This window comes from Rissa tridactyla, chromosome 3, assembly GCF_028500815.1.
Source record: "Rissa tridactyla isolate bRisTri1 chromosome 3, bRisTri1.patW.cur.20221130, whole genome shotgun sequence".
Classification (NCBI taxonomy): Eukaryota; Metazoa; Chordata; class Aves; order Charadriiformes; family Laridae; genus Rissa; species Rissa tridactyla.
In genome coordinates, this window is record NC_071468.1 from 80,704,111 (window position 1) to 80,718,596 (window position 14,486).

Below are 14,486 nucleotides of genomic sequence, written 5' to 3' on the forward strand. Positions count from 1 at the left end.
AAACGGGCAAATTCATGCACAATGGAAAACAAAGAAATGTGCACAATTGTAGATTCTATTTTACCAACTTTTAAACTATTTCTTAGGCTGAGGTGAGCGGCAACAAAGGTCTTCGCACACACATTTGTTATGTTTTGTAAGAGCATTTGAGCATTTTTAAATGTTCATTTATTGCAAATCTTAGATCTGATGGTTCCAAGAATGATCAAATTTCTTCTTAATGACTTTTACAATGGCACCAAAGAATATTGCATAATTCAGGTGCCTAAAAAGCTCATGTGCACTGTTAAATAAAACGGTGCTGCTAATCACAGCAAATTTTTCAGGAATCATATGACAGTGAACAATTACTTTGTAAAATATTGGATTAAAAATATGGAATATATGAGTAAGTTTAAAATGTCACAGTCTTCACATACAAATAGCTAAAAAAGGACAAAATTCATAACATAAAATCAATTATGAATTATATACTTAAGCTTGCTTGAAAGTTAAAAATTGCACTACTACAGAATCAGTTGCTTTTTCAGGTCTATCACTTTCCAAGGCACACTGCTAAACAATAATTAAACCATCCTGATAAATTTTCACTGAAAGTAAGAAAACTCAACAGTGTTTACTCATACCCCATTCCAGAGAGACCTTTTTCACTTTGTCAAGTAATATAATTAAGGAAAGTAACATCTTTGTTAGATGTCATCAGTACCTTTTTATAAGCCACTTACCAGTGTGGTAAAGATATAGTGATAATATTCTGTCATCATTCCCATAGCTAAAGCCTTAAAAAAATAAACAAAAGATTAATGTTTCTGAGGTCACATAATACATTTTTATCACACTTACATGGCAAATGAAAAGCTGCAAAAGAACACTACTGGGATCAGACTATAGAGTTGGAATTATACTAAAATTAGGTCAAGCAAGTCATTTCCTAGCAGTTAGAGCAGATTACTGACTATTAAAGGAATTTATGAACCAGATCTTCTGATATAAAGAATATTATTATACTGTTTAGTGCAGTAAATGTGAAAGTGGCTTATAGTTTTACATACTAATGGATGCATTAAGTTGCCACACAAAATTTGAGTCGACAATATTTTCATTCATTATTGAACTCTTCCCTTAAAAAGAATAACCTAATAGGAAATATTTTTTTCTACTTTGATGAATACCATGCATTTAAAAGAAGGAAACAAGCTTATATTATATGTGTGTACATTTTTCCAACCATGGAAGAAACCATTCAAGTCAAGTCTTGAATAGCAAGACACATACTATTTCAGTAAAAATAAAGAACAAATATTCATAATATGATTCTATAAACTCAGATATCTATCAAGTACCTTCATCTGTCTTGCTAAATATGTAATACCAATAGGTTTTGATCAACTGTGCATTTTAAAATGTTCATACTTTTCTCTTAACAGTATAAGAGCAAATATTTGTAGATAGATACAATTTTAAAGCAATAAACTATGGATGTCTCATTACTCTTATTCATTAAGGGCATTTTCACCAGAAAGGTCTGTATCTTCATGCTCTGCACAAAATTTGCCTTAGACTAGTATGATTTATTCAATCATTGGAGTACCTAAAGTGATTTTTACCTAATTTTAGCTCTGTAAAAAAGCTACACATGTAAGCAATGTTTTCTTTCTTTCCAGAAACTATCAACAGAATTCTTTGTCAAGTCGCTACCAATTACACCTTGTTTAAACACACTGAAGGCAACAATTATACGACTGTCATAATACCTGAATTTGTATACACAAAAAAAAAAAAAAATCAGAGTTCTGAAGGCTGTGGGAGCCTTTTTACTTGTGACATTCTCTGAAAAATGACAAAATGGCTAGTCTATATGTTCCTTTCCAAAGAAAAGTTAAAAGCTAAAATGAATTTTAAATATCAAGTTTTATAATATTTCAGACAAGACTTTGACAAAAACTGCAATATTTTAAATAATCAGGTTTTATAATATTTCAGACAACACTTTGACAAAAACTGCAACACCACTTTTCCAAAGGATGACTATTGTGTATTTAGAATCCCACAATAATATTTGGAACTACAGTGTAGTGTGCCAATAACAGTTTAAATTCTCTTAAACACAGGAAAACCATTATCTCATCTTTTGTTGTTGTTGCTTTTAAATAAAGCCAAGGTATCTTCCTTTGTATATGTAACACATTTGCACTCTCCTATATCTTAACTGCTCATAATCAGGTCTTTCATACTCCACAGAATCTCTACAGAAGAACATCCTACGCATGTTCCTGATTCTGCTATGCGCTGGTGTTCTTTCTTTTCCAGGTCTTCTTTCTCTCACTATCCTCACTTCTCAAAAGAACTCACTCCTTTTCCCTCTTCAAAACATTGTCATTTCTCTGCTCTCATTATTCCAGTGCTTCCGTAACCTTTTGAATCATGTCGTCTTTTCCTGGTTGCCTGGTGATGTAGTTACCACCGAGATTTGCCTTATTTAATTATGCTTATCTGAATGAAGGGATTTTTTTTTCCCTTTTCATGATATATTTTTAGCCAGAAAACAGTAGTTGCCATTTCACTGGTCTCTCAAGGTACTTTTTTTTTTCTTTATTTCCGATTTGTTTTCTCTTCCAGCAACTTCATCATTAATCTTTGCAATCATCCTCCCAAGAAGAAACCCACAGAAAAAATTGGTTAATTAATCATAGAATCATTTAGGTTGGAAAAGACCCTTGGGATCATCGAGTCCAACCACCAACTCCACTCTACAAAGTTATCCCCTACACCATATCCCTTAACACCACATCTAAACGAGTCTTAAACACATTCAGGGATGGTGACTCCACCACCTCCCTGGGCAGCCTATTCTAGTGTCTAACCACTCTTTCTGTGAAGAATTTTTTCCTAATGTCCAGCCTAAACCTACCCTACTGCAGCTTGAACCCATTCCCTCTTGTTCTATCGCTAATTACCTGTGAGAAGAGACCAGCACCGACCTCTCTACAATGTCCTTTCAAGCAGTTGTAGAGAGTGATGAGGTCATGAAATGGTCAAGTTTTCAATTCATAGCGATGTGAGGAGGGGGGTTAGCAAAATCTCCACCTTGGACTTCCGGAGGGTGGACTTTGACTTGTTCAGGACACTGGTTGAGAGAGTCCCTTGGGAGACCGTCCTGAAGGGCAAAGGGGTCCAGGAAGGCTGGATGCTCTTCAAGAAGGAAATCTTAAAGGCCCAGGAGCAGGCTGTCCCCAAGTGTCGCAAGTCTAAAGGGCGGGGAAAATGGCCAGTCTGGATGAATAAGGAACTTCACATGGGACTTAGAAATAAAAGGAGGGTTTACCACCTTTGGAAGAAGGGACAGGCAACTCAGGAGGAGTACAGAGATCTCATTAGGTTATACAGAGAGAAAATTAGGAAGGCAAAAGCCCAGCTGGAGCTCAACTTGGCCACTAACATTAAGGACAACAAATAAAGCTTTTATAAATACATCAACAAAAAGAGAACCAGGGAGAATCTCCATCCCTTACTGGATGCTGGGGGGAAAGTTGCAACCAATGACGAGGAGAAGGCTGAGATACTTAATGCCTTCTTTGCCTCCGTCTTCAATAGTCAGACCAGCTATCCCCAGGGTGCTCAGCCTCCTGAGCTGGAAGATAAGGATGGAGAGCAGAGCAGCCCACCCATAATCCAGGAGGAAGTAGTCAATGAGCTGCTTCTGCACCTAGACACACATAAGTCTATGGGGCCAGATGGGATTCACCCCAGAGTACTCAGGGACCTGGTGGGAGAGCTCACCAAGCCTCTCTCTCCATCATTTCTCAACAATCTTGGTCAACAGGGGAGGTACCAGATGACTGGAGGGTGGCTAATATGACGCCCATCTACAAGAAGGGTCGGAAGGAGGATCCGGCAAACTACGGGCCTGTCACCCTGACCTCGGTACCAGGAAAGGTCATGGAGAGGATCATCTTGAGTGAGCTCTCATGGCAAGTGCAGGGCAGCCAAGGGATCACGGCCAGCCAGCATGGGTTTAGGAAGGGGAGGTCCTGCTTAACCAACCTGATCTCTTTCTATGACCATGTGACCCACCTTCTGGATGCAGGGAAGGCTGTGGACGTTGTCTATCTGGACTTTGGTAAGGCCTTTGACACCATCCCCCACAGCATTCTCCTGGAGAAGCTGGCGAATCATGGCATAGACAAGTGTACTCTTCGCTGGGTTAAAAACCGGCTGGATGGCCGTGCCCAGAGAGTTGTGATTAATGGGGTGAAATCCTCTTGGCAGCCGGTCACCAGTGGTGTCCCTCAGGGCTCAGTTTTGGGGCCAGTTTTGTTTAATATCTTTATCGATGATCTGGATGAGGGGATTGAGTGCGCCCTCAGTATGTTTGCAGACGACACCAAACTAGGTGGGAGTATTGATCTGCTTGAGGGTAGGAAGGCTCTACAGAGGGATCTGGACAGGCTGGATCGATGGGCCAAGGCCAACTGTATGAGGTTTAATAAGGCCAAGGGCCGGGTCCTGCATTTCGGTCACAACAACCCCAAGCGACGCTACAGGCCTGGGGAAGAGTGGCTGGAAAGCTGCCCGGCAGAGAAGGATCTGGGGGTGCTGCTGGATGGCCAGCTTAACATGAGCCAGCAGTGTGCCCAGGTGGCCAAGAAGGCCAACAGCATTCTGGCTTGTATGAGGAATAGCGTGGCCAGCAGGAGCAGGGAAGTGATTGTGCCTCTGTACTAGGCACTGGTGAGGCCTCACCTCGAGTACTGTGTTCAGTTCTGGGCCCCTCTGTACAAGAGGGACACTGAAGTGCTGGAGCGTGTCCAGAGGAGAGCTACCAGGCTGGTGAGGGGTCTGGAGACCAAGTCATATGAGGAGAGGCTGAGGCAGCTGGGCATGTTTAGCTTGGAGAAGAGGAGACTGAAGGGAGACCTCATTGCCCTCTACAACTACCTGAAAGGAGGCTGCAGAGAGGTGGGTGTTGGCCTCTTCTCCCAGGTGAATAATGACAGGACCAGAGGAAATGGTCTGAAGTTGCGGCAGGGGAGGTTTAGATTAGCTATTAGGAAGAATTACTTTACTGAAAGAGCAGTCGGGCACTTGAACAGCCTGCCCAGGGAGGTGGTTGAGTCACCATCCCTAGAGGTGTTTAAGAAACGTCTAGATGTGGCACTTCAGGGCATGCTCTAGTGGCAGAGATTGTAGCTTGTTTGGTTGGATTCGATGATCTTAAGGGTCCTTTCCAACCACGAAGATTCTGTGATTCTGTGATTAAAGATATAATGCTTTTAATATTGTTCCCATCTCCCTCCAGTCATGTTTTACACAATGTTGTATACTGTGAAAGAAAAGTTTCTTTTCACCTGAAAACTACTAGGTACAGTATAAAAAATGTACCTTGATGGAGTTATTGTTAGCACTGCAGCTTTGTATTGTCATCAACACGTTTTCCATGTTAAAATAATTAAATGTACATTTGATGATTTGGGCTAAACAATTAGACTAACTAGGCTGGCTTACACTTAGCAAAAAGCAAAACCCACCATCAGAGGTTTAAAATTAGTAGGAATTAATAAAAGCCTTTTAATCAATGAACAATGAAGCAAAGAAATGATAGTATACGTGTATGTTTACAAGCAATTTTAATTGTACCCATAACAATACTCCTGAGTGCCTTTAATGAGAGACATATTTTCAAATCTTAAATACATTTTACTTTCAATTCAAACCATACAGTCTGCTAGCAAGCATAATAAAAACATGAATTAAAGCCACTAAAAGCTGTGCATTAGAAATGTAGAATATTGTTTTGGTTTAGGTATTTTTCCTATCCTCCTTATTGCAAGTCACAGTTCAGTTAAAAAACTGTGGGGGAAATGGCCTCTGCGCATACAGAATTCCCAGTCTTTGGAGCTAGCTCATTAAATTAAAGGAGACATGGCATGTCTTTCATGCATACTTCAGGGTTACAGTAAGTTTTTTTATGAGCCGCATCCTTTGTATGTCGCTATATTGCCACCTTCTCTTGGAAAACATCACTGAAATCTGCTTCTGCGACATAAAGCCAGATAAGTATTGAGCATTCAGCTATATCTCATCTACTCATCTTACTTGTACACCACAAAGTAAACACTTTCAAAGCACCTACTCAAATGTATTCAGGTGTTTTGTAGTCCTATTAGTAGTGCAAGGAGAATATGGTTCTAAAAGATACCTAGTAGCGCTGTGTCCTATCAGTGGAACGCATTAACGTGTTATGTTGGTAACATACTATTCAAATATCATTATCTGATTAAGAGTACACAATTTAGAGATTTCAATTTAAAAAAAATAATCTTAGATATATTAAATAACACTAAGGAAGCATTTAAAACCCTGGTTAAAGCATTCATTCTCCAAAGTACCAATCTGTCATAATTGAAAGACTGATATACCTTTTCCCCTATATATGAACCAATTAATCTGTTTCTTTAAAAAACATACTGAAAGCAGCTACCATTAGTGTCACCAGTAAAACTATCTCTGAAATCCTTGGCTGATTTTCAGTTAGGCCTCAGTAAAACTGACATACAATTCCCCTACTTGTTAAATGCCATTAAGTCTGGATATTACTTTTATTTATTAGGGATGGAAAAGATTAGGCCATTTAAGACAAAATGACGATTACCTGTTTCAAGATGCCTGCTGCCATTTCATGGCTGCAGTCAAAGATTACATGGAATTCTTTGCCTCTTTTCATCTCCTTTAGCAATGGCTTTGCATCTTTTGTGTCAGCTGGTAACTGACGGATTTTTAGCCTCAGGTTGTATCGTGATGGAGCCTTGATGAGCTCTTGTAATCGAATAAGGCCTTAAAGAAAACAGAGGAGTCAAAAGAAAAGAAAGTTATCAAAACAAGAAGGACAACTTACTACAAACATTCAAAGTTTCCTTAATGTTTCTCCCTTCTCAGTATGTTGCAAGTGATACATAAAAATTTTATTACAAAAAAAAAGTATCGGCACTCACAATACTTTCTTATAAGTCTTTCTTCTTCCTTAATATTAACAGACAGTAAGCAGAGTCAGTTAGGATTACCTTAAGACAGACAAATCTTGTTCTAGCATTATAATGCAACTATGACATTCCTCTTCAAAGAACGTATATAATTATTTTAATTCAATTAAAGCAATATCCCAGACTAATAGTTTGTAATCAGATTAGCCAGTCTCCTATCTATCAGTTTTACATACAAAGTTGTGAATCATTTCAGCACTGTGAAACACTCTCACATAATTCAGATGAGTGTGGTGTTTTTTTCTTGATTATATAGATTAAAAAACACATATATGCAGCAGCAAAAAGGTTGAATAAATGACTCATGCCATTGCATTTATCTTCAGTACTCCACAATTCCATTTTGAATGACTCTACTTTTACCATGGAATTAGATGCAGTAACATTTTTTCAAAAATCTTATTCACATTAGCATAACAGTGTGTGGTGTGGCTTACAGACCACTGATTGGTCTGTGACCAATATTAAATATTAGTTTGTTTAACTGTATTAAAGTGACAGGGTGAAAACAGGTGTCCTATGAAGCAGCAGTTTATTTTTGTGTTAGTAAAAAAAAGATTAATTCTCACTTCCTTCTTGCATTGGAACATTCTCCACTTAGTGGCAGTAACAAGGGTTATTGTTCATTATGTTTGCAGTGCACACATAAAATACACCCAACTGCCAAAAAATGGAAGCTCCACTTAGGTTTTCAGTTGCAGCAGTATCCAGGTATAAATGAAGTAAAGTACTTCTAAAATCTGTAATAGCTCACTTTACTACATCAAAAATATTAATGGAGATGACTAATAATTATTTAGTTATCATCACAGGCAGCACTGTCTAGTATTAAAAAACACTGGTATCTTATTTTATCTCTAGATATTCTTCCTGGTTACAAGTGGATGTCAAAGCTGTCTTGATTTCAGGAAATGAAGTGTCATAATGTAACATGGAATCACACTACAGCGTCAGTAAGAAATTGTGATAACCTCTGACAGCGGATTTAATACAGCCTTTTTCCAAAATATATTGTTCTTTTAGTAACGTAATGCTGAGAGATTTTAGTAATATAGTATTGTTATGATTCTTTGCTATGAAGTTTTTAGATTGTAAAGAACTTAGCTCTAATCATTTCCAGCAGAACCAGACCAGTAGAGAATATAAGTGAAAGATAAAATCAGTTTCCTTTATTTCATCATTCACCCTTTTTGACCCTACAAAGGATCCACATTATTTTCTCAACAGTTTCTGATGAAATTAGCTGGAACAGGAATTATAGCTTACTATATAGAACATTACTAAATTAAGACTGCAGGCGTGGAGATCTGGCAGAGGACCCCAGTAGACCTCTTAGGCCCAAAAGCAGAGTGGGAAAGGACAACCGTGCTATTTAGTCAATTTAAGTATTTTTTTCTTCACTCACAAGTCAATGTCACAGATACGATCTCTTACGTTTTATCACAATTTCTCAGTAATATCCCTATAACACAGAATCACAGAATGGTAGGGGCCGAAAGGGACCTTTGGAGATCATCTCGTCCAATCCCCCTGCCAAAGCAGTGTCACCTAGAGCAGGTTACACAGGAAGGTGTTCAGGCAGGTTTTGAATACCTCCAGAGAAGGAGACTCCACAACCTCTCTGGCAGCCTGTTCCAGTGCTCTGGCACCCTCAAAGTAAAGAATTTTTTCCTCATGTTCAGATGGAATTTCCTGTGTTCCAGCTTGTGCCCATTGCCTCTTGTCCCATCACTGGTCACCACGGAAAAGAGTCTGGCCCCATTCTCTTGACACCCACTCTTTAGATATTTACAAGCATTGCTGAGGTCCCCTCTCAGTCTTCTCTTCTCCAGGCTAAAGAGACCCACACCACTCACCCTTTCCTCATGAGATGCTCCAGACCCTTGACAATCTTTGTAGCCCTCTGCTGGACTCTTTCCAGTAATTCCCCACCCTTCTTGAACTGGGGAGCCCAGAACTGGACACAGTACTTCAGATGTGGCCTCAATCAGAGCAGAGTAGTGGGGGAGAATGACCTCCCCCAACCTGCTGGCCACACTCTTCTTAATGCAGCCTAAGAGACCATTGGCCTTCTTGGCCAGAAGGGCATATTGCTGGCTCATGTATATCACATACAAACATTCTCAACAATGAGTATATTGTTCAGACTGAGACAATTGTTACCTACAGCTAAATAATCTCTCAAATTTACATCTTCTAAAAACATTATTATAGGATCTTCATCAACAGCTGAAGTACTGTGAAGAACTAAATCCAGTAATTCAGTGTGGGATGACATTTTCCATACAAAATTACAATGTGAAAAATGTTAAGGGTCTTTTGTACATAACATAACAGCATACGAAAATGATTTAACTCAAGACAGGATAAAAAATTATCTGCATGCTCCAGTTTATTTGCCGTTGCTTGCTAAAAGAAGACAATTGGAAACTTTTGTCCAGCACAAATAACTTGCAAATAATTTTTACTCCTATTAATTATATTTAGCAAGTCTCATTTTACACTTGTCCTGCTTTCTTTGCTACATTTTGTTTTGCTTGTCCTGCTTTGAAAAGGAAATAAAATCCACCATTAAAGAATCACAGAAACATCACTATATTTGCTGGCAATTTTTAGTGGAGATTTTAGTACAGGCAGAACAGATACGGAAACTGAAGTACTTTCTCATGACTAGACCTGGTCCCTGCTTGGTAAGACACAGAGCAGTGATAGCTAGGGTATACATGACTTCTGAGTAAATGCCAGATGTTAAATCTACATAGTTGTGAAAATAGTACGTTTAGAAACTAATTCAAATTAAAGAATTTGCTGTAGTTACCTCAAATGGTGCAATGATATTTACATAACATGAATTAATGTATTTAATGGAAGCTTAAATGGATTTAATACTTGATTTCTAAATAGTCTTGAAAAAATGTACTTTAAAGCTATATAGTAGAGGTGCATTTTCTAACTTAAAATCTTACACACCTGCTGCATATTAGTACCATTTCAGATGACCTGGGACAATTACAAGAATGTAAAGCTTTGAAATGAACAACATAATGTACCTCATAGCCATTAACCACCTTATCAAAAATAACTGACAATAACATGTCAATACATACACTTAGAATTGTCCCCAAGTCTTTCCCATTTCCTTAAGACTAAGAAATAAAGCAAGTAGAATGTATGTCCTTGTGGACAAAAAATTTAAATTATTTCAGATTGAGGGAAGGATCACATTCCAAAGCGGAGTCTTTCTCAAAGGCAAAGTCCTACCAAGTCCTACCAGTTGCTCACTTGCTCTGGTACCCATGCACTTCCACTTAAGAACTACAAATCACAAGAGTGGCAATATGAGGCAGGTAGCATGACACACTTCCAGAAAAAAAAATCAAATCCTGGCTTTTGGTGCTCACTAGTCAAATACAGCTAAGAAGACAGACAGAAAGACAATCTTTCTAAATAGCCACATTAGTTCGAATCAGATAGTGCTGCAAAATGTGTTGCCATATAACAAACAACAGTATTCAAAGCTGATATACGAGCTGTCAGTACATGAACTGGAGACAGGCATCCATCTGAACTACTTACATCACACTTAAGAGCAAGACAACAGGGAAAAAATTGCAGATCTGGGGCAGGGGGGTGAGAATCCAAATGTACAGACATCTTCAGGACCTTGTACCCTTGAAGTATTTAGATATTAATGGGGACTTCTAGGATGAGGTCTTTTAACCTTCAAGTAATATTTAGTGGAAAAAGTTCTGTGTCACAATGAACATTTGCCATGAACCTTCAGTCATTCCTTGAAACAGATCACCACAACTAGAAACCACTGTACAGGAGTACAGGAGATTAAAACAACATGAAACTCTTAAACACAGATATGTGGTGAGAAAGAGATTATGATCAGTTTCACAAAAAAAGTATTGATCTCCCAAAGGGAGAGCATTAAGTAAACTGCCAAAGATGAGAAAACCACAATTGGCTAAAAAAACATATCCATGAAATGCACAGAAAAATTGAAAACTATTTAAAAAATAAACATTACTGGTGAAAAGATGCTAAAAGAGATTGAAGAATGCACTGCTGTTTGAATCTCAAATGGAGGCAATTATTACAAAATATGCATCTACTCAAAATGAGGAAAATCAGAACTGTGTTTCACCCATGCAGTTGTTTTTGGATAATAGCATGATGACTTTTCCCTCAGGTTTTTTGTAATCTCAAATATATTTGGTCTTTTGTTTTTCAAGAGAAATCAAATTTTATTTTATTCAGGAGGCAAGGAATGAATAAAGTATTATAGACTATTCTTAAGTGCACTGTTATCTAAATCTACAGCTGGCGTTGCTCAGTAGGAGACAAATAGACACTTGATAGTATGATGGTTATGACAGTCATCTGAAAGAGGAAGCACCTGGGCTTTAGTCCCTGTTCTCATATTTCTATACTGAACCACTTTTCAAGAATAGCAAGAGACAAAACCCGCTTTACTCTACTGTGCAAGTTTTGGAATCAGAACTACTCCAGAATAAAACTTATTATGTTTGTGGAAGTGATTGTGAAATTAATTTGATTGTATAGGACATTAAACTGGTTCATGAAATTCAAGTTTTCTGTACTAGTACCATACTCAGTATTTTTAATATACTAAGGGTTAAAAGGAAATCCAAATGTTCTTTCTTGAGTGCAAACTGTTCGTTCCTTCAAAGCACTGTTTACTTAGAAGGGCAAAGTGACTAATTTGTATGTTTTATTCATTCTCAGGTGCTACACCAATCACCTTTGTTACACCTTTGGAGGCAGGATGGACAGGTTGTTAAGTGGGATGGAAGGAAGGGAAAAAGGGAGGCTGCTTTTCTCTGAAGCAAGTCCATAAGTTCCAAAATTTTAGTAACCAATTACAAGTTGACATTACAAGGACATTACCAGTCCAATATCTGGATATTAACAGATAGTGCTAGCATACCTCTCTCTGGTACTTTTATTTCTTTGTCAGAGCGCCAATGGGTAAAGTGCTGAGAAGCAGCATTTCCTCATTCAGGCATTAGTGGGAATTGAGGCTGAGTAAAGGCTTTCCAGGCCTGGATCACACTTCTAAAGCTGGCTCTGGCAAATATAAATCAAAGGCTGAAAGTTTCCTTACACACTGTACCTGGTCTCCAAGCTGATAAAATATGGGTTTGATGGACTGACAATTCAGTGGATAAAGAACTGGTTTGACGGCTGCACCCAAAGAGTGGCTGTCAATGGGTCCATGTCCAAGTGGAGTCCCTCAAGGATCAGTACTGAGACCGGTCTTGTTTAACAACTTCGTCAGCGACATGGACAGTGGCATAGAGTGCACCCTCAGCAAGTTTGCCGACGACACCAAGCTGCGTGGGGCGGCTGACACGCTGGAGGGAAGGGATGCCATCCAGAGGGTCCTTGACAGGCTGGAGAGGTGGGCCCATGCCAACCTCACGAAGTTCAACAAGACCAAGTGCAAGGTCCTCCATCTGGGTCGAGGCAATCCCAAGCACCAATACAGGCTGGGCAGTGACTGGCTTGAGAGCAGCCCTGAAGAAAAGGACCTGGGGGTGCTGGTAGACGAGAAGCTCAACATGAGCCAGCAACGTGCACTTGCAGCCCAGAAGGCCAAGCACATCCTGGGCTGCATCAGGAGACGCGTGGCCAGCAAGTCGAGGGAGGTGATTCCACCCCTCTACTCCACTCTCGTGAGACCTCACCTGGAGTACTGTGTCCAATTCTGAAGCCCCTACTACAAGAAAGATATTGACGTTGGGAGGGTTGGAACTAGGTGATCAACCAGGGGAGTTGGAACTAGGTGATCTTTAAGGTCCCTTCCAACCCTAACAATTCTATGATTCTATGATTCTACATAGCATTTGTGATGCAGCATTTGTGTTATATAAAGTGTGTGAGGAGCAGCCTTAGTTTTCCTAGAAAATAAAAACCACCAAATGAATTCCCTGAGCAAAAATGGCATCATTCACTATAAAACAATACAAAACAAACACACACGGGGTGGGGGGGGGACAAGAAACAGCATTTTCTTTACCTTTTCCTGTCCACCATGCCTGGATGAAGCACCGGAGTTGAAATATGTTGGAGATTATTGCTGGAGATTATTGGAGGCACAAGGGGGTGTGTCGTCACCAGCCCAGTGCCCATCACAGCTGGCTCCAGCCGGTGCTAAGCCAACCTCAAGGGCAGTGAAAAAGCCCACTGGTCGCTAAAGGGAGGCATCTCTGCTCAAAAGTATTGAAGAAAGACACCGGCCACCACAAAGGGGCTGGAGACAGCCTCTTTGAGGGAGGGGGCTCCTTGCCACAGCCCAGACCCGCCGAGGGGGAGGCGGGCTGCGGCCTGCGGGCGCCTCACGCCGCTGCCGGGGCGGGGACAGCCCGAGGGGCTGCGGCCGGGAAGGCCAGGAAAAGCCGTTCCACACAAAGCAGCAGAAACTGTTACACAAAACAGCCTGAAGCTGCTGCACCCCCAGTCACCTCCCGGCGTAAACGTCAGTGGACTTCACTTAACCTGCGGCGAAAATACACACAGTGTTTTCTTTCTTCCTAAGGAGGAAAAAGGTATGTATTCGGGTAATCGCGTCCTTTTTCTCAATAACAAAATGAGTGAGTGGAAGCTTGTGATTAAAAGTAATTAAGTAAAAAACCCCTGACTCTGGATTGTTTTGCCTGCAGTGTTTTCCAACCGTTTTGAGCAGTTTAAATTCCACCCTCACCTCCCACCCCACTTCTTCTTTTCCAGTTTAAATATTGAACAGTAGGTTATCATTTGTGACCAAAGAAAAAAATTAAGCACTGAAAAGATATAACCTAAAAGGGGCTTTGAGCAACCTGGTCTAGTGGGAGGTGTCCCTGCCCATGGCCAGGGCGTTGAAACTAGGTGATCTTTAAAGTTCTTCCCAACCTGATAAAATCATTCTATGGTTCTATGAAAAGAACAAGCTCCTACATGTAAATTACAGCACTTAGGGCTGGGTGTGGACAGTAACTGCTTCCCAGCTCCTGATTGTCACTGATCTTTTTATCCTCACCACACTCTGACATCCTGGTTTCTGCAGGAAGAGTAGGTGCAATGGCCGAAAAAAGTCCAGGGGATCAAAACATCACACAGTTGAGAAGTAATCAGATAACCCACGTATGCTATAAATAAATTCTGCCACTATCCTTATAGTAACAGTCTATGTTTGGCTGTTATGGCCTATTTGAATAGGTGAGATTCCTGAGACTCAAGGTGAACTGCTTCTTCCTACTGTATCTAGTTTGTCAGTGGGACTCCATTTCTACCTTCTGTGCATATGGCTAAGGACCAAGGTAGTTTTAGGTCAAACAGCATGGAGTATTTATACATTATTTATACAAATTTCTGAGATACTGTTAATCCCAAAGTAACTTTTGTTGCTGTTGCCTGACATTAGAGGAAATAGACAAG

At 39.9% G+C, this 14,486-nt stretch overlaps 1 protein-coding gene across 1 annotated transcript in view; it reads right to left on the minus strand.

Annotated features, from left to right (window-relative positions):
* The window catches only part of GRIK2 (glutamate ionotropic receptor kainate type subunit 2), a 410,119-nt gene that overhangs the window by 244,633 nt on the left and 151,000 nt on the right, over positions 1 to 14,486 (minus strand). Inside the window, exons 4-5 of the mRNA XM_054195142.1 lie at positions 6,653 to 6,834; positions 726 to 779 (exon numbers count right to left, since the gene is read on the minus strand). Of these exons, the coding sequence (XP_054051117.1) occupies positions 726 to 779; positions 6,653 to 6,834 (236 nt within the window). The remainder of the gene's footprint in view (positions 1 to 725; positions 780 to 6,652; positions 6,835 to 14,486) is intronic.